Source organism: Synchiropus splendidus, chromosome 3 (genome assembly GCF_027744825.2).
Source record: "Synchiropus splendidus isolate RoL2022-P1 chromosome 3, RoL_Sspl_1.0, whole genome shotgun sequence".
Classification (NCBI taxonomy): Eukaryota; Metazoa; Chordata; class Actinopteri; order Syngnathiformes; family Callionymidae; genus Synchiropus; species Synchiropus splendidus.
In genome coordinates, this window is record NC_071336.1 from 10,451,544 (window position 1) to 10,476,679 (window position 25,136).

At 40.6% G+C, this 25,136-nt stretch overlaps 1 protein-coding gene across 3 annotated transcripts; it reads right to left on the reverse strand.

The window, feature by feature from the left end:
• Nucleotides 1-1,589: 1,589 nt before the first annotated feature.
• On the reverse strand, nucleotides 1,590-23,871 carry nectin4a (nectin cell adhesion molecule 4a). Of its 3 annotated transcripts, XM_053860800.1 has the most exons (12): nucleotides 23,499-23,871; nucleotides 23,253-23,341; nucleotides 15,802-15,981; nucleotides 14,777-14,944; nucleotides 11,980-12,258; nucleotides 11,393-11,510; nucleotides 8,238-8,392; nucleotides 8,009-8,159; nucleotides 7,849-7,924; nucleotides 6,913-6,975; nucleotides 4,000-4,191; nucleotides 1,590-3,753 (listed from the first exon to the last, which is right to left on the reverse strand). In XM_053860800.1, the coding sequence occupies exons 2-12, from the start codon at nucleotides 23,332-23,334 to the stop codon at nucleotides 3,367-3,369; spliced, it is 1,851 nt and encodes a 616-aa protein (XP_053716775.1). In that variant the 5' UTR covers nucleotides 23,335-23,341; nucleotides 23,499-23,871; the 3' UTR covers nucleotides 1,590-3,366. The 3 variants fall into 3 exon arrangements, with proteins under 3 accessions (XP_053716775.1, XP_053716776.1, XP_053716774.1); XM_053860801.1 differs by lacking the exon at nucleotides 23,253-23,341; XM_053860799.1 differs by lacking the exon at nucleotides 23,499-23,871 and having other exon boundaries at nucleotides 23,253-23,491.
• Between the last annotated feature and the right edge of the window lie 1,265 nt (nucleotides 23,872-25,136).

Genomic DNA, 25,136 nt, shown 5'->3' on the forward strand with positions numbered 1-25,136 from the left:
TCTCCTCCTTGCAAAAATATGTTGTGCCACTCTTCTTTCCTGTAGACTAACTCTGTTAAAATGGAAGTATAATCTACCACCCACACATAAGCAATGGCTTAAGCTGGAAATTGTTGGACTGGTTTTATTAAAATCATTTTTTGTTTCAATTAATTGATCTGAATTTACATTATTTCCAGACAATGCTGCCACCTAGATGGTTGACCCTACCTTTGTGCGCTGAGATCATGGTGCAGTATATATTGTGACATCACATCACACTTCAGTTGTCTCAATGTTTTTACCACAAAGGGGAGGGGCATGGCTTTTTTAAAATACTTTAGCAGAATTGGTCAGAATGACTTGCGATTGTATATTTTGCTGTTCTGTTCTTCTCCCTTAAACCAATAAAGATGTCGCTGATCTAAATCCAAATGACAGAGGGCAACTGTTTCACTGCATTCATCAGGCCAAAGCAGCCAAGGCTAAAATATACAAGGATCTGTGTAGTGAGAGACTGAACCTTGTGACCGATATCATGAGTTATTGAGGGGAGAGATGGGTGAATTCATTTGCGCAGGGCAAGAATGTGACCGGGCAACTGACTAGCAGACCAGTAGTTTTAAGACGTGATTATTCTGAGTGTGTTCAGAATGTACAAAATAATGTCACCTATGACATTTGAACGTCTCATCAGTACAGCAGCCAATGACTGACATGGAATATGGCAAATGCCTGTTGTCATAGGGGCAACTGTGTGTGTGTGTCTGTGATGGAGGACACTATCAAAAGCTTTGGTCAATGACAATGATGGACACTCACAACACAGGATTTCACCTCACGATCAGTTGGATCTCCTCTTTTTACTCCATCAGTCAGAAGAACTTTGAGCTGGAAGTGAAACTACTTGATAGTCCTATAGTCAAGACTGCGTTGAGACCAGAGGGCTCGAGACCAAGTTTTGAGTTCTTCATTTATATTGGTAAAAACAGTAACAAATAAATGTGTTTATGTGACTAATAGACTTGTACTTATTTATTCAGTATTCATTTTGGTCTCGGTCTTGGTCTCTGTTTGCTCTGGTGTTGACACGGTCCTGACTACAATGCCACTACACAGATTCTAATTGAAGTGTTTGAGTCACTTTATTTTCGACACACTTTGTGATGTGATACTTAAAAATTAAAATTTTGAAATGTGTTCACAGGGAATTTGTATGGGTTCCTATCTGTGACAGTGTTCTGTGGTATTAAGGCTGGAATATTTGAAATACAAATAAATCATTAGGCATCTAGTACAAATGGCACTTTTTATCAGCATGAGCATTTATAAACAGAAGGGTAAACATTCTATCCTATAAGGCGACCCAAAAACAGTCTGGACATCCCAGCACAAAGATAATAGAAATAAGATCAAATCTCGTTACAAAAAAATGACATGTTTTAATAGACAAGTTCGAGAAATTAGCAGCATTGATCCAATATAGAAGACAAAGATCCCATGCTCTCAAGTGTCAGCAATAATATATATATATATATATATATATATATATATATATATATATATATATATATATATATATATATATATATATATATATATAAACACAATATAATACCCCAAAACAGCGACGTTGTGACGACCCCGCGCTGAAGCTGTTGGTTCTTTCTAATCCCTGAACTTGCCAGTCATGAACACAAGAGGTCGCTCTCTGTAGCATTTACAGACCTGCTTCGTGGTTAACCTGTCACCAGAGACATGCAAAATATACACGAGTACATTTTGTGTGTTTTCGCACATTCCGAACATTTTAAATATATACAGGAGACATCTGTGGCTTGTGTAACTGATTCGTCATGTACTTTCGCTTTATTAAACGTGAACAAAGAACAAAATTGTTATCTTCTCTACTGTACCGTTTTTCTTAATTCTGAAGTAAATTCACCTGCGTTGTTGTGGAAATCGACAGTTTTGACGTCATTACTAATTCAAGGTCCTTTCAGCCCACACCTTCTTCCATGGAGTAAACAACTCTCTACACTCCCTCACCTACACCTGGCATGTGATGAACCTCACTCTGACTATTGCTCAGTTGAATCTAGATAGAGTATAAAGGCATCTTTTTTTAAAGAGCAGGATGAAAAACATCAAGAAAAGGATATAAAATAATACTTCATACTTGCCCACAATGGCAAATACTTTGGATTTCTTGGCACTTTTTAACACAAGATCGAAGAAGCGTGACATTTACCACAGATATGATCCAAAATACAGTGAGAACAATGATATATTCGAATCCGCTGACAGGCCACATGAATCCCAAACAGTCTGCTAAATTAAACATATTCTATGGCCATACTCTTGACACAAAATCAAATAGATTGTTGGCCATCTCATGACAATGACAAAGTTAAAAGTGTATGTGGGCAACTATACCAAGCTTTGCGGTATTTTGATTAAAAAAAAAACAAACAAACATTAATGCCTTTGGTGTACGATACGCTTTAACCACAGCATTACCTGCCTCGATCAGGAAATAGTCAACACTCTATTCACATCCATATGACCTCAATCTGAGTAAGGTATTTAGCGGTCTTCATGCATTTTACTCTGGATGTTAAACTAAAAGTAGTGGCAGACAGAACTGAAACACAATAGAAATGTGAGAAGGAAAAATAGTCACAAAATTGTCATTAACCAAAATGGTGTATTGTGTGTTCGCTGTAGTAGTCTTGAAGTAGTAGACTTGCAGGGATCCAAGTCGCCCATTTGGTCGTTCCCTCAGTCTGATATCAAAAATATATTTCTGTTGTGTTGTAGGATACATAAACAAAAGTTTGTTTGTTTAAAAAAAGGGGGATTAAAGGGCTTTTAATCAGGTTGCCACAGTTGTGCTGTGTCTCTGCGAGTCTTTTTCTGATCACAACTGTCGCTCCGCTGCAGGCGAAGGCTCGACGACATTAAGATGAAGGTATGCAGGTGTGGCAGAAGAACAATTCTCTTGGATCAGATCCCAAAACTATGTTGTGCAAGGATCTGAACACATGCGAGCGAATCGGCTGATCACTGCTGAAGGACAAAGTTTCTGAAGTCCAATATTCCTGTGGCTCAGGTCCGTCAATGCTTCAACTCTCGCACCAGGAACTGTCAGTATTTGCCTGACAGACAAAATACAAAGGGGTCGTCCAGTAAAGATGAGCCAGCGTTTGCGGGCAGGTGCCTCAAGGCGAGCTGGTCCAACTGGTTGTAGTCCTTTGCTGTAGACCCACTGCACTGATGCAGACGCAGGTGTAGCACAGGTGCCCATATCTTGATCTAGTGTGCGTGATTTGAAGTTTTTTGCAACCACAGATAGAAGAGAGGCGGTGTTGCTTTTCCTTCCTCCCTCTAAACAATCTGAGCTTTGTGGATGAAGGAAGCGTGTGGGCTCACTGCCTGCGTGCTGGGTTTGGGTCTAATGGTACCGTTAGTCTGGTGATAGCGTGCGCTGTGCGCTTCAGACACCTGGGAGCTGTTGGTTTCACTGTCCCTGTCGTCAGGATGCTCCTGACTCGCCGGACCACCGAGACCTTCGTCCACCTCGTCCTCGTCGTCTGTCACAGGTGGGTAGCTGGAGCTGACCGGTGAAGGATGGTGATTCTTGCTGACACTTCCTGTCCGCGAGCTGCCGTCAGACGGGACGATGGCGCTGCCGTTTAACTGCCGGACAATCTCTGTGGAGTGGACCACCGGGAATGGTGACGGCACGAGGGGAGGATGGAGACGTGTCTCCTGCTGTGGTGAACAACAAAATCACTTCACTAAAAAACCATCCACTTCCTGAGCGAACAAATAGTGGAACAGACTTGAACATAAACCCTGTCCACGTCTATTCTCATAATGCCAGTGACTGCATGATGACGCTTCTACTCACTGAAGGAAGAAAACTCAAAAAACTGAAGGAGGAAACTAAAGCCGGCGTTCAATTGGGACTGTACTTTTGGGCGTGTGGGAACACAAGAATCCTTCTGAGACGCTCACCAGAGATATTGTGCTGTTCCGCACAAAGGTCTCCACCCTGAGTCTGGTCTCCTCCTCTCGATCCACAGACCTGTCTCTGCCCCTGCGTGAGTTGTTGTGCAGAACCGGTCGGCCTAGATAGTCCAAGGCCGCCCCACCTCCTCCCCTCCCGCCTGAGATGGTAGATCGACTGTCTCTGTAGTGGGCTTGCTCCTGTCAACACAGGATAACAGAGATGACATAAGTCTCACGATGTGAACGAAAACATGCGCAAATGTCATCCTTTTTGCTTGTTATAAACATTTCATTGGTCCGTTTCTCTTGTGCTAAATTAGAGAAAAGAATGTTTCTGCATCATTTATCGTCTCTAAGGGGGGAAAACTGTTCAAAAATTCCATTAAAAACACAAAAAAGGGGAACGTTGGAATGAATTGCGACTCAACATGACACACAAGAGCATTAACAGAACAAAAGAGGACACAACAGATACGCGAAGACACTGCAATACAAGAGAAAACAATACGCTGCACCAAAATAAAACTATGCAAGACCAAGAACAGACACAGCACAAACATTAAAAAAGTGGTAGATAAAGACACAGCTAGGTCTTGACCTCAAAAACTAACTTGAATTGCTTCAGGAATTCAAATCGCCTCAGTGCTGCAGAGAAGCTTTTAATATTGCAGGTAATGAAATGAACGGACAAGTCAAGTTCTATTACACAACATTTCTCTGTCTGACGTTCCTCTTCGTCTGTGATCTGGTGAAACAAATCCTTTGACTTTCGACTACTTGTCTGACTTCGTAAGCACAACCTGAAGGATTGTGTGTTTTTCTTCTCTCAAAAGCCAGTCACATTGTCTGGAGCCTCCACTGTGACACGAAGCTAACGCTCCATAAACCGTGATGACTAACTTCAGGTGCGGTATCGGTGTTGTTTTCAGCACATGCTGATGAGTTGAGTCAATTGCCAGATGACTTGAAAACAAGAGTGCAACCCAAACTGACGGCAGCGTTAACTTACACTTATCAGGAAATGTAGTATTAAAATACTGTATTGAAAGCTGAAACTCTTAAAAACTGAACACCGAAAACATGGAACTCTTTCAAAACAAGTTATTTTTCTGTTGAACTGAAGTGAACAGCAAAAGAAAGGTTTCATAAAATACCATTATTTTGTTTGCAAAAATAATGAAAATAAAAGTGTAGTTATTTGTCTATATTACATTATTTTGTTTAAACAGCATGTTTCCTTTTAACAGTAAAATACCTTCATCCAATCATCATCTATACTAGCTAAACCCAGCTACATGGGAAATTCAACTCAGAATGGACCAAGGTTAGTTCCAAACCCTTTAGTTGCCTAAAGCTGGTACCAAACCATCGACCTTCACACTGTGAGGCTGCATCCTGTCGGGACACTGTGAAATCATGCGTGGACTAAACTGACCCTATTTCATGCAACTTTGGCGCTGGGATTCGACCTAGAAACCTTAACTTGAACCACTAATCAAGTATTAAAACACAGTACAAAATCTAACCAAGAGTAACCTCAAAACCTAAACTAGTTCAGCTCAAGCTTAAAACCCCAGAAACACTCAATAATGCCGAAAGCACCAGCCAAAGGAAAATCCTTTCAATCACAATGTAGAAACAGTTCTCATTCCATATGAGTTTAAGTTCAATTGCAAAAAGCTTATTTGAGGTTTGAAAGCATTCAAGTCGACCAGAAAGAGAGCAAAGACTGCACCCATTTGAAAATCTCAACCAGGGCACCACATCTCCTGTAGAACTGATGCTGCTACTGAGTTTATAATCCGTCCACACACCCTCATCACTGAAGCAGAGCACATGCGAGAAATAATATTGTCATCACAGCTCACAATTACAAAGGTTGTTATTCATAATTGGCATCAGTTTTTAGTTGGTTTTTGTTTATCGATTTCAATCTTTAGTCCAGCCCAGTGGCAGGCAGATCTATTTACGAAGGGGCCACTGGATGACTGCTACAACTATGACCGCGGTGTAGCAGGGAAAAGTACTCCTGACATGTCGGGAAAAATTGGGGAAGAAGGACAAATTAGACAAAGTAAATTATTTCAATTATTCCAGAAACTAATATATAGTAATTTTCTTTTTTTCTTCTTTTCTTCAAATATTTGAATTGCTACAGCACTTGTATACAAGGAATATAATTAAAAAATATAAATGCTTATAGCCGGGAGAGCCTTAACGTAATAAAAATAATCACAATGGTGGATAATAATATTAAATGATGATTATTATTATTTTCACTATCTTTTGATTTAACACCTCCACTGCCTCAATTGCATGGCTGAGAGCCAAATAACAAAACAGAACGTCATGAGCTCAACTGAATTGGACTATTTGTGATATCAAATCACACAAAAAGATAGGCAAAAAGCATATGCAGCTAAAATAATGTCCAATACTTTAGGTGGAAATCATAACATGGGAGAAGCCAAAACTCTAGCTGCTTTGCAGAGATTTGTGCTCCTTGAGTGCTGCTCTAGTATTCATATTTGAGTCATCTTTTTCTTGTGTTTGCCATTTCATCTTCGTGATCTATTTCGCCACTTGTCTATTTGCTGTGAAAAGAAGGGCATTTTTGTTTCTGTTTCATTTTGCTCATTTCAAATTTTTATATTGGCCTTCATTTCTGGACAACTTATGCATTTATTTATTTATTTAATTGAACAAAATGTATTTTTTTATTTTCATATTGCTGTCTTTTATATGAAATAAGATCACTGGACAGTGATGCAACTGAAGCCACCTTGTGAATAACTAATAATGCAGAACGACTCTTCATGTACTCAGTGTAAGTATTCAGTACTTAGCCAAGCAACATCTGGACATTAGAACGTGCGTCGGGCCCTGCATGTATAGAGTTAGAGATAGATGAAGACTGACCCCCAGTGACGAGAGACTGGTCCTCAGCGTGCCCTCCACCCTCAGAGGGATGTTCTCCTCCGTCTGTGACCAGAAACAAAAAAATTAAAATTAGCTTCAGTTCAGCCTTCTAGTTTCCAGGACCCATGTCTGGATCGTAAAAGTGTAATGAAAGCCCGCACATGAGAAGTGTACAGCTTAAGTGGAAATGACAGTACCCATTTAGTTGTACAATCCCACAAATAAGACACTTTGATTAGATTCTGAATAAAACTTTAAACCTGGCGTCTCACAAAAAAAATGTCCAGGTTAAAACGTGACCCTCAAATCTACTTAAACTGCATTATAAACTCTTAATCACACTTATATTCAGGGAAAAATCATTTAAACCCTACTTTCAGTTGCAGCTTTCAATATAAACATCAACGTCAAAGATAATTCAAAATGCAATTCCAAAGTCTACTTGTGTCGAACTGAAAGAAAATTTGAACTTAGACTTATTTAAATTGAAGTTTCAACTCTCAATAATAAAATGTTGAAGGAAGGAAAATAGTGGAACTGATAGATCAATAGCAAATTAAATTGACGAGAAGAATAATGTCACACAGAGTTGAAAGCAAAACTTTGGCACCAAGTAAAACTTTTGCAAAAAAAGCAAAAAACAAAACCCAGATCCATCAAGAGTTTTTGAGCCGAAATTGTAAAGCCGTGACTGAGAACTGATACTTCGTCTGAGAATAGAATCACGTATTCATCACAGCTTCACTCAAGAAGCCGAGGCCTGTCACCAGAAAGATTCCATCATTTCAAAATGAAGAGGCTGATCTCAGTTCTGTTCCCCCATGGTGACTCAGTCAGGCTGCAATTCTGCCGTTTGTGATCATGGAACTGCCAAAGTTTGAGGCCTGAATCAGGTCACGCGGAAAATAAAACATTGAATGAGAGCAGCAACAGTACCGCTCCTCTGGTGTCTGTGCTGACAGAGTTGATCCTCCTGAAAGAAGCTTGTCTGGAGAGTGTGCTGATCTCCTCCCTGTCAGGAGGAACACAGAAGGCTCTTCTTGAACAAAAAGAACACCGTTTGAAGGATTTCACTTTTATATTAAACTTGACGTACTTCTTCTCCGTTAGCTCGCGCACCAGCTTCTTGTTCTTGCTCTTGTGGTGACATGAGACAATGATGACAATGATGAGCATCAGGATGAGCAGGCCGACTGCCACTGCGATGACGATGATCATCAGCATGTTCTCGTAAGACACTTGGGATTCTTAAAAGTCAAGACAAAGCAGATTGGTCGAGACAGAAGTAGGACATGTGACTGCGTCTGGATGCCCCCATCACCTACCGGCCACAGTGACTGTAATCTCTGCCTTCCCCACCCCGACTTCGTTTTTGGCGGCACACTGGTACGTTCCTGCGTCAGCCAGGCTAATGGGTTGGCTGAAGATTAAAGATCCGTTTGAGTGAGGAAATGCCCCCTCTGGCAATGCAGCACCTTTCCTGCAGACAGTCCAAACGAAACCTACTGTACTTTGAACCGTAAATTTTGGAACAGACACAGACCATTCTTTAGTATTTGCGGAGCTCCATGTTTCAGAGTGTCATGATAGGTCATGATGTGACAACCACAACTGCACAAGAGAGTGGATGGCTTCCCCCCTCAACAAAAAGTCACCCCCCTTTAAAACTGCCCTTCACCAGTAGCACATGTTGGGAATATAATGTGGCAATCTTTAAGACGAAAAACAAGTTATACATCACTACGACACCCCTCACCCTCAACAATTATTAACATCAATTGACTCAACATGGCCTAGTGGTTTGCGTCTGGCCTGACGTTTCTAAAATCAATAGATGGAATGATGAGAGAGTGTTTATCGTTTCTTATGAATCTACAAATGAAGAAAGGAAATAGAAATAGAAAAAGGGGGAAAAATTGCTGTTGCTCGAGCACCACTTGTGGTCGAAGTGTGTGAATGCTATCATAACGGAACACAGAAATACTGAGCACCAGCTGAAGTTTTAAAACTCGACTACAGCAAATAATAAAATGTTGGAATCAAGTACACAGTGATGGATACCAGAATATTTACACATAACTCAATATATATTGGGGAAATGGAAGTGGTAAGACAGAAGTAAGAAAAGATGCGTGTCAGCATTAGCATGTTAACATTTGATGAAGCAAAAATCATGCTTTTACTATCTCGGGACAAATGAATGACTTGTTCATAAATGAGTCACGTGAGGTAAGGTTAGTGACCACTGCTCAACAGCAGGTTGCTAGCATTGCTTGCTCCAGCAACATTAATATTGAATGGTTGAGAAAGCAAAATGAGAAACAGAGGGAAAAAAGTAAAAATAACAGTTTCTTAAAATACAAATGTAAGAATTTTATTGAACTAGGGGCAGAACTCAAATAAGAAAAATAGTCACCCAATTAATTTAATTCATTAATGACAACTGAATGATCACATTTATGTTGACTCTGTCCACACTGCTTCAGTGAACTCTTTGCTGTATACGTTTACACAAACAAGTGTTGTATCCATTTATTTATTTTTAAACTTAAATTGTCCGTCATCAATCTCATTTAGTCTCACAATCATCACAAACATTATGGTGAGGACATCACAGTGGATAATGCAGTGCACCTGCAATTGGTGCAGTGAAAAATCTCAGTGGAAGAAAAAAGGTTTACACACCATTAATCTCTTATTTGGCTGGATCAATTGTTTTTTTTTCTGTCAAACATGTCAAACTCAAACAGCATGTAGTCGTTTAACAATCATGCATTCTAGTCCCAGTACTTCTGAAACACAAGGTTTGCATGGGACCTGACCTCATCATGGCTAATTTGGGTGAGAGGCAGGTTGCCTGTCCACTGCAGGACAAACAAAAACAACACGACAACTCTACACACGCACACACACAAGCATTGGAAGAGAAATCAACTGACAAAAAACTCAAAATGCACAGCAACAGTATAAGCTCTTATGCGCTGCAAAAACTCAAAACCTTGCCAAGTTTGATAAGCCTTATTTTTAGTGAAAATATCTCATTCCACTTGATTTAAGATAAATTCACCTTATAAGTGACATTTCAGCAAGAGGGAGGGGCTTCTTTTAAGACAATGCAGCCTCTTTGACTTATTTCAAGGTAAAAGGACTGTGAAATAAGTGACAACAAAACGGAGTGAAACAAAAAAAACAAATATTTAAGACTACATTGTCTTAAAATAAGCAGCTCTATCCTGATCAAATGTCATTTGTAGGGTGCATGTATCTTTAAATCAAGTGGGATGATATATTTAAATTAAAATAATGCCAAAAATTATGTTTTTGCAGTGTAGCAATCAGAGACTACATAATATTTGGTATTCCTGATGAAACTTCCCAATGAAAATGAGTAAAAAGAAGCAACAATGGGCAAAAAGCAGTTCTATAGGCATCTGGAGAGTGATTTATGAATGAAAACCCATAATAACCAGAATGCCACGAGTATTTGTATCAAACTATATTATGATGTTTTTATAACATTTCAGGTCATTATCCACATAATGTCCACCCATTATTACTAATAATATTCTGCTTCTTGATTGCCGACTGTACTGTGTACTTTATCTCTAACAGCAAAACCAGAAGTTTTGAATAAGCAGTGTAAAACATGTTTCTCACAGTACGCTAACATGCAACACCTTTTTTTCGTGTTCTGGCAACTATTGACTGTTTCGTCTTCGCAGTCTTCATGTGAAAATATCTGACTGGCGCAGTGCACAAGCTGCAACAAGACCAGCTGACTACTGCTGCTGACATTTATTGACAGAGCCGACTGGTTTTAGAGCTAACAAACAGTTGTGAGTGAAGCTGATCGTGGTAACGTCAGAGAAAATGAAGAGAAAGTTGCGTAAGTAGAGCGTGTCGTGTGTATTATGAGGGGGTAGAAAGGGTTTTTTTAATCAGAGTAGGAGATGTAGTTATATGTGTAGATTTCCGGTCGAACAAGAACTGGTAAGGTGATAGTTTCAGTCAGTAGACAACTGACTGCGGTTACATGACGGCCCAGAAAAGTATTTGTACTTGCAGTCTCATTGCTATAGACAAGTTCAGGAAATGTTGTAAACCAATGAGCAGTAGGCGTACGGTATATGACTGACCACACATGGGGGAGATGGTTTACAGTTGATGAGCCACGTTCTATCACAGACTAGTCTAAAAAATGACAGGTGTGTCAATTAACATGGTTTGCATTTGATACTGAAACAGACCATGTTAAACCTCTGGTACAGTTGACCTGTCTTTCACCCAAGTGAGCATCATGACGACAGTCCCCTCCTCTATGTTCTCTACCATCAGTTATTCTAATATTGAATAACCATTCATGTATTACACCTGGTTTTTCAGTAGTGATTGTTCTCGAATATTTCAGGGTGGTTCTCAAACTAATACTCCACCATCTTCTTTACAAGGTAAACACTGGATGGTGCGGCGTCAGTCCTACCTGATCCAGGTGAAGGTGTTTGGGTTGGGGTTTCCTTTGCTCTTACACCGGAGGACAGCGTTCTCAAAACCCACGTACCAGTCTGCATTGAAGCCAGTGACCTCTGCATGGGGAGGGTCTGCCAACAAAAATAACTAATTTAATTTGAGCTTGTCAGTAATGCTAACAACAGCGCAACAGTAAGAACAGGCTGGCAGCTGCGTCATATCATCACTAGTATAAGACAATCTTGGGTCGAGACAGACTGTGGTCAGACAAACAGGCATTTATCTCTGAGTAGGCAACCTTTGAGGTTTCCATTTTGCCTTTGAATCCAGGTAGCCTTGGATTCTTCATATTTTTTTTCTGAGGTACAAAATGTTTAAAAAGCAAAACGTTACTTTCCTGCTACAACTCCTATATTATAAATTACAATAACGACAGAATAGCAAAAACCGATTCTAGAGCTTCTTTAAACTGACACTAATTTAAATAACACATTTTGTTACCGTTGTTTTTCCATCAAATTCTTGCTCAGTACACAGAATTACAGGAAAATAAAAGAACAAGTGAATATTTTAAAGTATACATTTTGTGTGAAGACTCACAGTGGACCACCAGGGTGTTCCGCAGCCGGCGGGGCTTCTCCAGGGTGGGGTGGGACACCAGACAGTCCAGCTTCATGCCATTCATACTCCGCAGTGGGTGAAGGGAGAACTGAGTGGACACGGCGCCGTTCTCAGACGTGCGGTTGGACGACTGTCCCGTCAGCTCCGTGTCCCAGGACAGGAGAGCGGGCGGCCGTGCCATGGAGCGGCAGACGGCAGCCTGTCGATACGACTGTCCCTCCACCAAAACCTCTGAGTCCAGAGTGGTGATTGGGATGGCTGTGAAGAACAAAACAGGTGACGATCACAATTCTAGCTCTCAGTCTCTCCCTGCAAACATGAATATCCTGGCCATGGACATCAAGCAACTGCAAAAAATTCTTAAATGTGCTCTTCAATGCTGTTTGAGTTAACTCTTATTAAGTCTTCTTCACACGAATTTTTTTAAATCCCACTTGAGTGCTCAGACATATTCAAGCACGTGTACACACTTCCAAAGGCCTAGCTAAACATGAACAATACCATCAGAGTCAAAAGCATACACACATGCAAGTTCTTCAACGGCCAGTTGCATTTCTATACCACACGCACATGCGTACACGCCAGAAACTCACACAGATAAACAAGAAGAGATTATGAGTCAAGCGCAAGTGGTGATGGCAGAGATACTGCTGTAGCACACACAGTTAAAATGATCAGTCAGATGACATATTGTGGTGTTGGCCAATATTATCACACTGGTATGAAACAGGAAAACAACTCAAACATAAAACAACTCATTTTTCCCCAACCCTAAAAAATTAAGGACTTTTTAGGAGGCTGGTGGGTGACTGAGTCGTGGGATGGTAATGAGACTCCCCAGATATCCCAGACAGAAAATTAGTCGTGGGAAAGGAATAGAGAAGTCCATTCTCCTCCATGACTAATAGTGACTTACCATCATTACTTTAATCGCGTCTCAACACAGTCACTCTCATGACACCTGGTAGGTTGTGCAATTCTGAGATGTGTTTTATGAACTCTGTTTCCTGGATTGAATTCCTTCGACTTCGTTCCAATATTACATAAATATACCGTATTCCCCCATTAATAGCATTTTTTTCAACTTTCCGTAGGCAAGAGTTGGCAACAGGTGTTGTGTGTGCAGTTATTGTCCAGTGAGAAACTGATGGCCTGTCCAGGGTGTTGCACACCTGCGTTCCAAAGTGGCTGGAATAGGCTTCAGCTCTTCAGAAATCAAATGAACAAACAATAAAACCACCAACTTCAGTAAAGAGGACTGATAGACTGAAATTTAACAAGGTAAAAAAATGTAAGATAGACCAGAAAAACAAAACAAAACAAAACAGCCTGATGGTTTATTTATTTGGAAACACTTCTATGAAGGAAATGGCGTAACTTGCTGTATATCTAACCCTAAGAATTGATGTTACATGTCATGAGACGCTGAGTTTTCCATTTCCTGTCATGGGCTGCCAGGCTGCAAGACTTTCAACTCAGCAGAGCTACTTAGACTCAAACTTGAATCCTTTTCACCACCATATTCCAATAATAGGGTCACAGATGGCTGGAGCCTGCACCAACTACCCGGGCCCACTGGCAGGGGACACCCTGGACAGGTCATCAGTTCTCACTCACACACACACAAGCACTTAAGTAAAACAGTGGATGAGCCGTGAACCTCAGTTTTGGGTTTTAGAAAAAAAGGTAAACGCTCGAGTTCATGGAGGCACAAGGTGCTCATACCTTACAACCCTCTTCTTATGTTTGAACCACAGCAGTTGCCTTTAACATCGCTGTCACAAGTAAAACTCACCAGTTTTTGAAGCAAGCGTCTGACTGAATAGGTTCCTCGAAACATTATTTAACTCATAAAAGATCATGAGGCAGTGCAGTAGTGTGTGAGTTCATCTGAAGCCACATATTTCAGGTGTCTAAAGGCTCATGGCCTTAAATAAGATGAATCCATGCATGTCTCATATTAAAGTGCTTTTCTTATGTAATATGGCATTTTCATTCTGTCATGTATTTCATCTACAATGTTTATGATGTATTCTTTAAAATCACCTTTCCATATTGCATTAAAATATATTTCACAGAATTTTCGGTGTTATTCATTTCATCGATTATTTGCCCCCCATGCATTAAGTTTTTCCATAATTATCTTACATACTGTCCGTCTTTTTCTCAGTTTTGATTTGACAGTTCATCACATTTTATTTCTCCACTTACTGTGTATTTCCTTTATTAAAGTTCCCAACTATTTTGAAAATGCAAAACATTAGTGTATATCTCATGTATAGAGCCATAAATTTGATTGTCCCAATTTTTCTGTTTTGTTTTTTTTTGAAGGAGAAAGCACTTGGACACCAAGCGACTTGTGTCGTCAAGTTAAGCTCATTTCAGCTCATAGTTGCTAAATAGATGTCTCTCTTGAGGGTCGTCCACACACCAAATCGCTTGCCACTCTCCCCAGAATCAGTCCACACACTCTGTGTAAGACTGTGTCTGAGCCGTTATCCATCATTTGACCCTGCCCTTCTTCCATTCAAGACTGCACCTAGCTCAAACCTTTCCCTGTCACCTCTTGCAGCTTCCAGCTAACCACTATTGCTTTCAATGACATCAATAAATACTCAACAAGTTAAGAGACGTCGAGTTGGGTTGCTTCAGGGTTCTACATGCACACATAACATGTTCCGCATGACATTCATGATGTAGAGGACATTTGCCTAGCTAAGTTTCACCTCATCACCACACACAGCTTGTGTTCGGCGCCATCCCTGTGTTTACTTACACCAAACAATCAGGGACAACTCCCGGTCGAAGTTGCCAGACGGGAAGGTGCTGATGTGGCAGATGTATTGACCTTCATCTGAGATTTCCGTGCTCCGGATGACTAGGGAGGAGTCAGCTGTGGGGTCACTGCTCTTGAAGTGTACACGGCGGAACCAAGTCCCAAATGCTGCAGAGGGATGAACGACCCATTAAGCACAATCGCACAAATAGAAATAGAAGAAAAATGGCTTCTGTTGTTGCTGTTTTGTTTTGTTTTTTTGACCCACACATGTCATTGGAAGGTAGTTGATCAGAGTGTGTGAATAAATAAATTACTTTAATAACTTGCCTTATTTTAACGTTGAAAAGTGGGTGTGGCTTCATTTTGCACCAGCGGGACGTTGTAAATAATTGACATTGCTTGATGCAAAATTAGGAATTCATGGAATGTTTTTTAATAATATTCATCACTGGAGTGTTTAATTGTTTTATGGAGTGTTTTATATTTATTATTACACTAGTGATATATTCCAACTACTTCACTCAAAAAAACTCACGCTCCATACCAACAACATTTCTCTCGAGATGGGGACTGAAAAAATGGACACTGGGGAAGTTTCTTTCAACTATAATTTTTCCGGCACCCTTAAAATTTGATACAATCTCAAATAACTGTGAAGAAAGAATGTGTTTCAATGTGTTTCACTGTGCGTACATAAACAAGCACAATTTCGGTGTTTTTGTAGTGGGAAAATAAAATCCTTGTCAGTCCCCAACATTGTTCTATCAAAGTCAACAACAATAATGGAGAATGGGTTCAAAACTGAACACAAAATAATCCATATCATATGATTAAATTTATATTTAGTAGCCATTGAATGAATGCATCCTGACATCCACTACAATACTTGGGGGGTCCGAAAACCTTCTTCCACCACTGTAATAGCTGAATTCAGAACACCAACATAGATTCTGCTATATGTATATTGATCTACATACTATATTTAACATGTCAACATCATGAATCATCATGTCTAAACTCACCTGTCTGTCCGTTTAGATGGTGGGCAGTGATGATCTGCTCCTTGGTGGCGTCAGGTTTCATCTTATACCATGTGACCTGCACTATGACATCAGTGGTCTGGTAGCGACAGGGCAGCACTGTGTCGTGCTCAGAGTGGGCACGGACGGATCCACTTGGAGGGTCGTCCACAAATCCTCCGCCTATCACCGCAACCACAAGGAGAGAGTGTTATTTACACCCTGTGGACGAAGCTTGTAGCTGAAATGCAATGCATTCCACCTTAAACTGTGACAGTATTGTGTTGAAATAAACTATGAGTTAGAAGTGACTGTTCGTTCGGGCCGAGGCTTGTCACATGAATCAGCTCTGGTATCTACCAATGGGTGTATCTACAAATAAGCAGCATGCTGAGTTACCAAAAGTAACTTCCACTTGTTGCCGTTTTCTGTATGAATATTTAAATCAGATGAAATTTAAAGTAGGTGAGTGGGATAGATATTTTCCAATCACTCAGCCAAAAGCAGTGAAGTGAAGTGAAGTGAAGTGAAGTGAAGTGAAAGGGGAAAATCTAAATTCTAAATCTAAAATCTAAACAAAAGAGTAAGTGCACTGTGCAGCCTGGGTGTCATCTTAGACCCACTTTATCTCAATCTAATAATAATAATAGATTTTCCCCCATCACATATAATATTGAAGCATATTTCTATTTATATCTACTATTTATTTCTGTTTATTTTTCCATTTTTATTTCCACTTTGTGTATTCCCCTTTTATTTCCATTTATATTTCCACATTTACTTCTTTATCAATCCTGGTATTCCATACAGGTCCAACACAGAAAGGTTTAATTTCAACTTCAGTCGCAGGAAGGACAGGCGTTTTCATTGGCTGCCAAATACACAACTATTTATGCATACATTCAACAACACTTGTGGAGTTCTGAATTAAATGTCCAAGAGACAATTATTCTGGAAGGATAAATATTGTGTCTGTCACAATGAGTGCAACAAACTGGAGTTCCACACTGGTGAAACAAAAGTAAATCAGTAAAGAAATCAACAGTGGCCGTTGTATATTCATCTGGCTGAGCACAAGCCGAGAAATGCAGTTCAACTAGTTGCTCTGGAGGAGCTTTCGACACCTTAAGACGTTTGTACAGGCATTCAGCAAACCCACAGGAAACAAGCGTGTCTCTGTGAAACTGTAAACCACAGACACCCGACATAGTGTCTACTTTCTTGATCTGTTTACATGTTAAATGAGCACGCTGGTTATGCAGACAGTCAGTGTGTGTCTAGCAGTCACTGCAAATAGATTCTGTCACGAGAGGCTGATGACAGCTAACTGCTTGTAAAAATTAAAAACACCATCTCACGAGAAGCCTTAATCTCTATATCTGAAGGAACACTAAGACACGCCTGCTTCTTGCAACACTAAATGAACGCCAATTGATGTTATTTACATTTGTTTTCATATTCAAAGGTTGAATGGTATTTGCACATCCCATTTCCTGTTGACAGTCCGGAGCACCTTTCACACCCAAGTGTATCTTAGGTAGAGCAAAGGACACAGGGTCTCCTTCGGTAACAAGAGAATCAAGGAAGCAACCAGGGATTTGAGGTAACAATTGTTTATACACCACATAAAGCATGACTTGTACATCTTGGACAAATAATCTTGAAACCCAAACGCTGACGGAATCACAATCCATCTGAACTCTATGCTACTTGAACAGTTGTGCTTTCATCTTCTGTCTCAAAAATGTCAAGTTGAAGTTGAAGACATACATTCAGGAGAAATATTGTTCACATCTTCGACCAGTTACTGGGAAGCAGTTACTGATGTGCCACGACTTGCCCGACGTGCACTCCCATTGTAGTAACCTCGTGTTATCCTGAATTACCAATCACATTAGGTATTGAATATATTTAAAGACATGCTGCTGTGCTCTCTGTAATACAATGACAAATGTGAAATTCAGATTTCACCCATTGCTGCAGAAACCAAATTGTGTGCTTATTTTCAACACGACAAATGACTATAACATTAGCAATCTCTTGAGTAGGTCTAGTTAGTATTGGACCAGCCCACTATCATTTTGATATTAAACCAAAGTGTCTTTGCGTGAGCATCCATGAATGTCTAGGACAGGGAACCAAGCAGCTCAGCAGCCTCCTATGTGTGGCTCCTTTCAGCATTGACAAAGGGTCAGTCATGACTAAAACGTCTTCAAGCTCTGAAAAAAGATCCAGCTTTGGTCCATCTCCATTTGCTTTACATGCAGGCACAGTGGGTGCAGTGCCTGCACAACACACTGGTGGTTCAGGCAAGGTTGAAACCAGAGCAGTACCTTTTCATGTCACCAGCTCAGAGGACGGTTAGAGAGCGTCTGGAGGACATTTGTTCATAATTGCAGGCTCAAAAATATTTTGAATCCATAAAACGCTCAGAAATTACATTAGTCGAAACAAAGGCTCCATGATCATCCAGCTTCACGGGCGGCACAGCTGGCGGGCGTTCATTTGATCATCAACCTTCCACAGCTATGAACCCGTCGACGCCAGCTTGTACGGCCAGATGGTTGCTTCCAGCTCCACGACTTCCAAATCTCTCGTTCCATTCCCTGAATTCTCTAAATCCTGTGCTCGCTCAAAATCCAATTCAGCCGCTTCCACAATTCCTCGTTCTTCCTCGCTTCGTTTCTATTCTCTCCTTTGAGCATTTTCTTAGTTACACTTTTCATTTCTCGTCGACATAGTTATTTCCTCGTGTGTGTGTGTGTTTTTCCACCACCAAGCGCTTTCCGTTTATTGACCCTCGTGAGCTTAACTCCAAGTGCGTTTTTGTGTTATCGCATTTTTCAGGCTTGAATTCTAATTAGTCTTTCTTTCCTTTCTTTCATACTGCACTTGGGTCCCTCCGTGAGAAACCATGACATGAGCGACTCAGTGGGCAGCGTCATTGTCGGAGTCTCATTCACTGGTCCTTGAAACATTTAACTCTTTTTCCACAGAAATGTGTCGCGTATTTGACGCTTGGTACAAGAGCGGATCTTGTTCCTCCCGTCGCTTGCTTGACCTCCAGCAGAACACTAGGTCTGAGTCTGTTTCTGAGTTCTCTTTCCGTTTCAGGGTCGTGGCTGTTGAGACTGGCTGGAACAAACCTGCTCTAAAGTCAGCTTTTTCTGGAGGTTTGTGTAGCGATATCCAACCCTGAGTCATCAGAGGACCTGATCACCTTCGCAATAAAGTTTGATAATTCTAACTCCTCGAGCTACGCCACTATCATCTGTCGGGCAAAGTACCGCATTAAACCCGGTGAAATGAGCTTGAGGAACCCATGCCGTTGGGAAGAGCACGTTGGGTTATGTTTACATTGTGGTGTTGTTGGTCTACAATCATTATCCCCTTCCTCTAATGGACCCTTCATTTGAACCTCTAAAGCAAGCCACTATTTTGTCCAAGCTTGACCTCAGAAATGCATATCGATTTGTACGTGTCCGGAAGGGGGGCGGCTTTTATTCTCGGTCAGGGCCAACTCCATCCTGATGCTGCCAAGATCCAAGCAGTGCTCAACTGGAGAGTCCCCTCCACACGTAGACAATTTTGGGGTTTTGCAAACTTTCATCCGTGGGTTTAGCAAGGTGGCTGCTCCCCTCAACATTTTGACGTCCACAAAAAGGCCCTTCCAATGGACACCTGATGCTGATTCTGCCTTCAAGGAGAAAACCAGAGTTTGCTACTCTGGTCTCCAGTAAGTCTTTTCATGAAGGCACTTGCGTCCCAGTCCGCTCGAATCCTCACATCTCTCGTGATTAAGTACATCTCCACACACCTCACACTGTTTTGTCTTAAAAAAAACCTGTTCATACAAGTGATTGATGTTAGTCTCCTATCCAGAGTCTCCTATCCTGGCATCTCCCTGAGAGGAATGACGAGAAGCCCTGTCATCACTTGTAAGTCAATGACTGTATGACTACTCAGCCAGGAAACATCTTGGAAACCCAAAACTAGCAAAGAAAAGCTGAATAGCTGACTAATGTATCAGTCAGGTTTGTCCCTCAGGAGTTGCTGTAGCTGGCAGGGAGATGTGTGACCGACAGGCTTTTAGCTAGAAATTACGTTTTTCAAAACGTGAAAAACGTAATTTTTCACGTTTTGAACTGCAAAACGTGAAAAATTAGACGACCATTCCTTTTTCAGACGGACGCCATAAATTTTTAATCCTGCGTAATGTCCTGATCATAGTCTCATCATATTTCAGTGAAAAGGAAGTTTCCGATTACAAGAAGAAAAGTCGGGTAAGTTCAAAACGCTAAACAATTGTTTACAAAACAAACTGAAAGTCTTTTAATCGGACGAGCTACATGGCGACAGCGCTGCATGCCGCCCTGCTTCAAAATCCTGGCTAAAAGCCTGGAGCCATCCTCACTCCCAATGGTGTAATATATTGACGTTGGGGAAGTGGACTTTTGCTTCCTATACTGACGACAAAGGCTGCCTTCAGTGTTGCATGTTGGCACATGGGTGTTTCAATGGAGTAAAAAAAGCATTTTCCTAAGCCTATTCCATCAACGTCAATATATTACGGTATAGGAGTGAGTGTAGTTTGCAACGACTAAACCACTGCTCAGAAAAATAGGGAAAAGCGGGAATAAGGGGCAGAAATGATAAGATCTGTTCCTCTCTCTGCCTCTTTCCAGTCTCTGTGAAACCAAAGAAGAGCATTGGCTGAATCAGATGCAATGCAATGAAATAATGTAGCCATGTTATAGAACGGTCATACAGATGTCACAAATTTACCAGGCAAGGTATTGACAATGTGTAGAGGAGATAAAGGAGAATAAACATTCATTCATCCATAATGTCACAGCCGTTAGGTAATTGTATCATGACTCTCTGGGTTTTTTACTAATGAAGCAGTGGAGTTTTTCCATCCTTTCTCTCTCCTCTTTCTTTCTAAAACTACTGCCACTCACACAAAGCTTAGATACCAAATACAGTTAACTACAAAATCAGCATCTCCTAAAAAGGACATTCCTACATAATGCTTTTCACCAGTTTTCACCGTTATTAGGCTGCCAATAATGTGGTTCAGCCATCAGTGTGGGAGAATCTGTGCCGGATATGATTCATAGTTTTACCATCACAAGCAATGACTGTTTACAGACAGGTGTGTTTCTCAGCGTGTGTCACTTTCCTCAGGAATCTGCCTTCGCTGCATTACTGGAATTACAGTCAGCGTGTCCCATAAGATGTTGAGAAGATCAACTAAATGACCACCAGACGGCTCTGCTGCAGGACCAGTCTGTAGGATTGCATGTCTGTGAAAACGCCAGTCAGCTGAGGCTCACTTAGGATATGCAGCCAGGCTAGAGTTGTGAAGTGCAATTGCATGATTTCCAGTTGGTTTGTAGAGAACAAAGCTCATCTGAATATCACCTTCCAGCTGAGATCTTTGCAGTATGGCATCAGCTTAAGACAGACACTTCAAAAACCAGTGACTGAAACTCGGAAGGTTTCACCTTAATTAATACTTTGCTCTGAAATTTGATCACACACAAAGAACTATGAAGTGAAAATCACACACAACTTCCTTAGATCTTGAGTTCCAGCTTCATGTTGCCTGTCAAGAGAAGACAATGCCCCCCAGAGAAGGGGGTGTGAGATTCTAACCCACCTCTTGAGATCACTATATATTCCAAAGGAAAATAGCAGCTCAGTACGCAACAACATTGGTACAGGAAACCCAGTGATCTGGAAACCTACAATGACTACTCGCCCCAAAATCTTTGCAATAACAACAGCAGCAGTTCAAGTGAAAAGTGTGGATGGATGTAGTCGTCAGTATGGAGCTGCAGAAGACTGCAGAAGGAGGTGATCTTTCTTGGCATCTGAAACTCAAGGTATATAGGTCACACCCTCCCCAAATTATGAGCAAATGTTGGTCTTTTGAGGTTTATTATTGATCAATGACCAACACTCTACTGTGAGTCCCAAAATGTACAGCTACAGCCAAAGCTCTTAGCTAGTGGTTGGTAGGAAGGGAATTCAAGAGAAAACCATGAAAGCAGAAAGTGGGTGAAAAATTTTCATGGGGACAGTTTACTGATCCTTCAAGAAGAAACGAGAAATCTATGTAAATAAATGAAAGTTATCGTCCGACTTAAATGTTCTAGAAAATGTGCATGTCATACTTGTGGCAAACGTTGTCTCTATTGAACCAAAAAAAGACAGGAAAAAATATCATCCCAGTGCAATATGACAGTATGAAATAAATAAAGTGTTGTGAAGGTTAATAATTCCAAGTGAAACATTTCCTTATTACTTAAAAATATATATATAAATTAATTTAAAAAAAGGCATTCTAATTGTGAAACCCACAGCTGATGGTAAATCAGTGATTCCCCATAATATTGATTTCTCATTCGGTTCATTGCCACATTAAATGGAACAACATCAACAGATCTGTCATCATTGATGGAGCAGTCCCAACCTGAATCTACTTGTCTATAGTGAGTCACTGGAAGTGTCGCTCACTGACTGCAGGCGGTACTATTCAACAAACAAACATTATTAACAGTGGACTATCGTGGCAATTGTAATCTTCCAAGGCAAAACACAATTACGTGACTACAGCTATCAGACAAGAGGACAAGATCACAACAAGACTCTCAAACTATGGCTGTGTATTATACTGTACTAGTTGAGTCTCAGGAGTACTTCACTGAAACATGTCGCAGTTTTGATCATACGGGAAATCTAAATAGTCACGTGTCTTACAATGACTTTTATAATGACTTAATGAGCTTTCTGACACACAGTGCAGGCAAGAGGAGGATGGTTAAACGGTGACTGGTTTTTCCAGAAATATCAGGAAACTGCAATAAACCCTCCTCATGGAGCTGAGCAGTCACCAAATCCCAAAAAGTTAAACCAGAACGGCTTTCCTCAGTTTAGATGTTTTCATTCCATGAATTGCCGCACATTAGTAATTGATAAGTAGAGAGTGGGATAAACAGTTTTTCTATTCATAAAAAATTCAAATCATGTATCCATGAATTATTCAGCCCCATTGAGCGTGTTGTGCAGGATCGCGAGTCTTGTAAAGAGATGTTATCAAATCCTTCTCATTAAAGGACTTGTTGAGGCCTCAGTAGCGTTTAGGGTGTTAGATCGTCAGATAATAACTGACTGTGCAATGTTCAATACAATGCTACAGTTATATCAGTAAGTATGCAAACTGCTTATGTGTCAACTTCTTTGACATCAGCCACGGTCCAAGCTTCCCGTTGTGTCCCAACCAAGTGGCTTAAAAGCTAATGTGGTCGACACTGGAACAAACATTTCAGCATAAATACTAAGACCTTGCTCACTCCGCCTGCCACTTGAACTCTCTGGAGGAGTTTCATCAATGCAGGATGGGGTTAAAGCAACAGACGGCCTGGCTTCAGACGCGCCAGGATGCTCACCTGAAACGTGGAGGAAGCAGAGACACAGAGAGACGGTGGTCAGCAGGGGCATCATCCTCCTCAGTACAGTAGATAAACTCATTCGGGTCCTGTCCGGGTGTCAAAGTCACACCTTAAAAGTTCGGCTAAAGCATCCTCTCAAACAATTCTTTGGAATCAGCCTCAAAAGTCGATTGAAATCCTCCAAGGAGACATGCTGTCACACCACTGCTGTCATGTTTGCCCTTTGGAAGGAAGCAGCTTTACCTGTTTTCGAGATCCACCTGTCGGCTCTCCACCTTTCTTCCCCCTCTCACTCGCTCTCACACTCGCTCCCGAAGTCGCCATTCCGGTTTGGTTCAGGCGGGATGACAGTTATATTCGCGTCTCCACTTGTTCTACTTGCAGGTGAGCCGAAAAAACAGTTTGGTGACGCAAGGTGACTGTTAAACTGAACCTAAACAAAAATACATAAACGTTTTCCTCAAAACTGCTTTTCTAAACACCAATCTATTATAGCCACAACTGAGCAAGCGGTCGTCAGCAAAAGGCGTGAGTCCTTCACTTGTTTCATTCGTTGGTTCAGCAGTCTATAAACATGTTTCGAACCTTATTTTAAATATGGCAGCGTCTGTTCGGCAGTTCGTCCGCGGAATGAGGAGAATACGCACTGCAGTTTTTTCATCACTGCCACCTGGTGGCAGTTTAAAAGCACTGCCTTGCGCGTGAAAGGCAAAACATAACACTTGTAGCGACTTAATATCGTAACATCTTAATATAGAGTTTTCCTTTTTATTAATAGTACTTTCTGATGTAATGTTCTGTTTCCTGTGGAATATTTATTTGGAAGAAAGTTCACTGAAACCTACCATGTGCCACCATGTGCCACCAACACTCTTCAAATGCTTCCGAGAATGTCACTTTAAAACTGATCGCATGCGTGGAAGGGTGCGAAAGATAGAACAGATTACATCTGTAGCATCCGGTGCAGAGCCACTGACACTTATCTGATTGTGTTGTGTCACAGAAGGTTGATCTAGTATTTTACCCTAGTTTTTAATAATTAATTTTAATGATCCTGGTCATCCTGGAAAACAGTCACTTCATGTTACAATCTTGATCAATACTGCGGAAATTTTGGGAAATGAGAAAGTTGAGTATTTGAAGAGATTATGAACAAGTATATGCGCATGAGTTTCTGTCGAAGTTGTTCTGGTGTTTTGGATTGTAGCTACACAATAACATTGAACAAAATCAAGGGTAGAAATATGTTCCAACATAGGTTCGACCCATGGTTCTAAAATGCGGATGAGGAGCCTGCAGCGAGATTGAAAGCCACTGGACGAAAAAAAATTAAAATAAATACTGTATATAAATATTACATAATATATATGTGTGTGTGTGTGTGTGTGTGTAATGTCTCAAATTTAAAAGCACAAGACATATTATACAGAATATAATTTGACACATAATACATGTTTTTTATAGAGAAAAAAGAGGAGACAGATGCATCAAAGGAGACTAAGACAAAAACAAAGACGCAGCCGTCAAAATGATAACAATATTCTGGAAAATATTGTGTATGTACAGGGATTTTCCATCAAAAAGTTCCAATTAAGTTCACAAATCTTTATTCATGGCAATGTTGATTATTTCATCCTTATTTCTTTCTTTCTTTTTTTTGTTTTTGTTATTTGTTTTTTTATGTGTTTTAGCATTACTAGTTATGGTTAATTACCATAAGAGGAATGTAAGGAAGAAGCCAATGAAGAAGTTCAACAACTCACATGGTGTTGATATAGTTTGCAGGAGGAACTGGGCGGAAAACATATTTGACAAATGTTGATGACTGAGAACCACTGCATTACAAAACACTGAGGTCGAATTTGAAAGAGAGAAAAGGGG

Coding starts and splice junctions, on each gene's coding strand:
- nectin4a (XM_053860800.1), bottom strand. CDS start 23,334: ATGAGTTTATCTACTGTACTGAGGAGGATGATGCCCCTGCTGACCACC. Junction 11,511..11,979: donor GAACACCCTGGTGGTCCACT/GTGAGTCTTCAC, acceptor TTTTGTTGGCAG/ACCCTCCCCATGCAGAGGTC. Junction 4,192..6,912: donor CCAGTCTCTCGTCACTGGGG/GTCAGTCTTCAT, acceptor CTGTGTTGACAG/GAGCAAGCCCACTACAGAGA.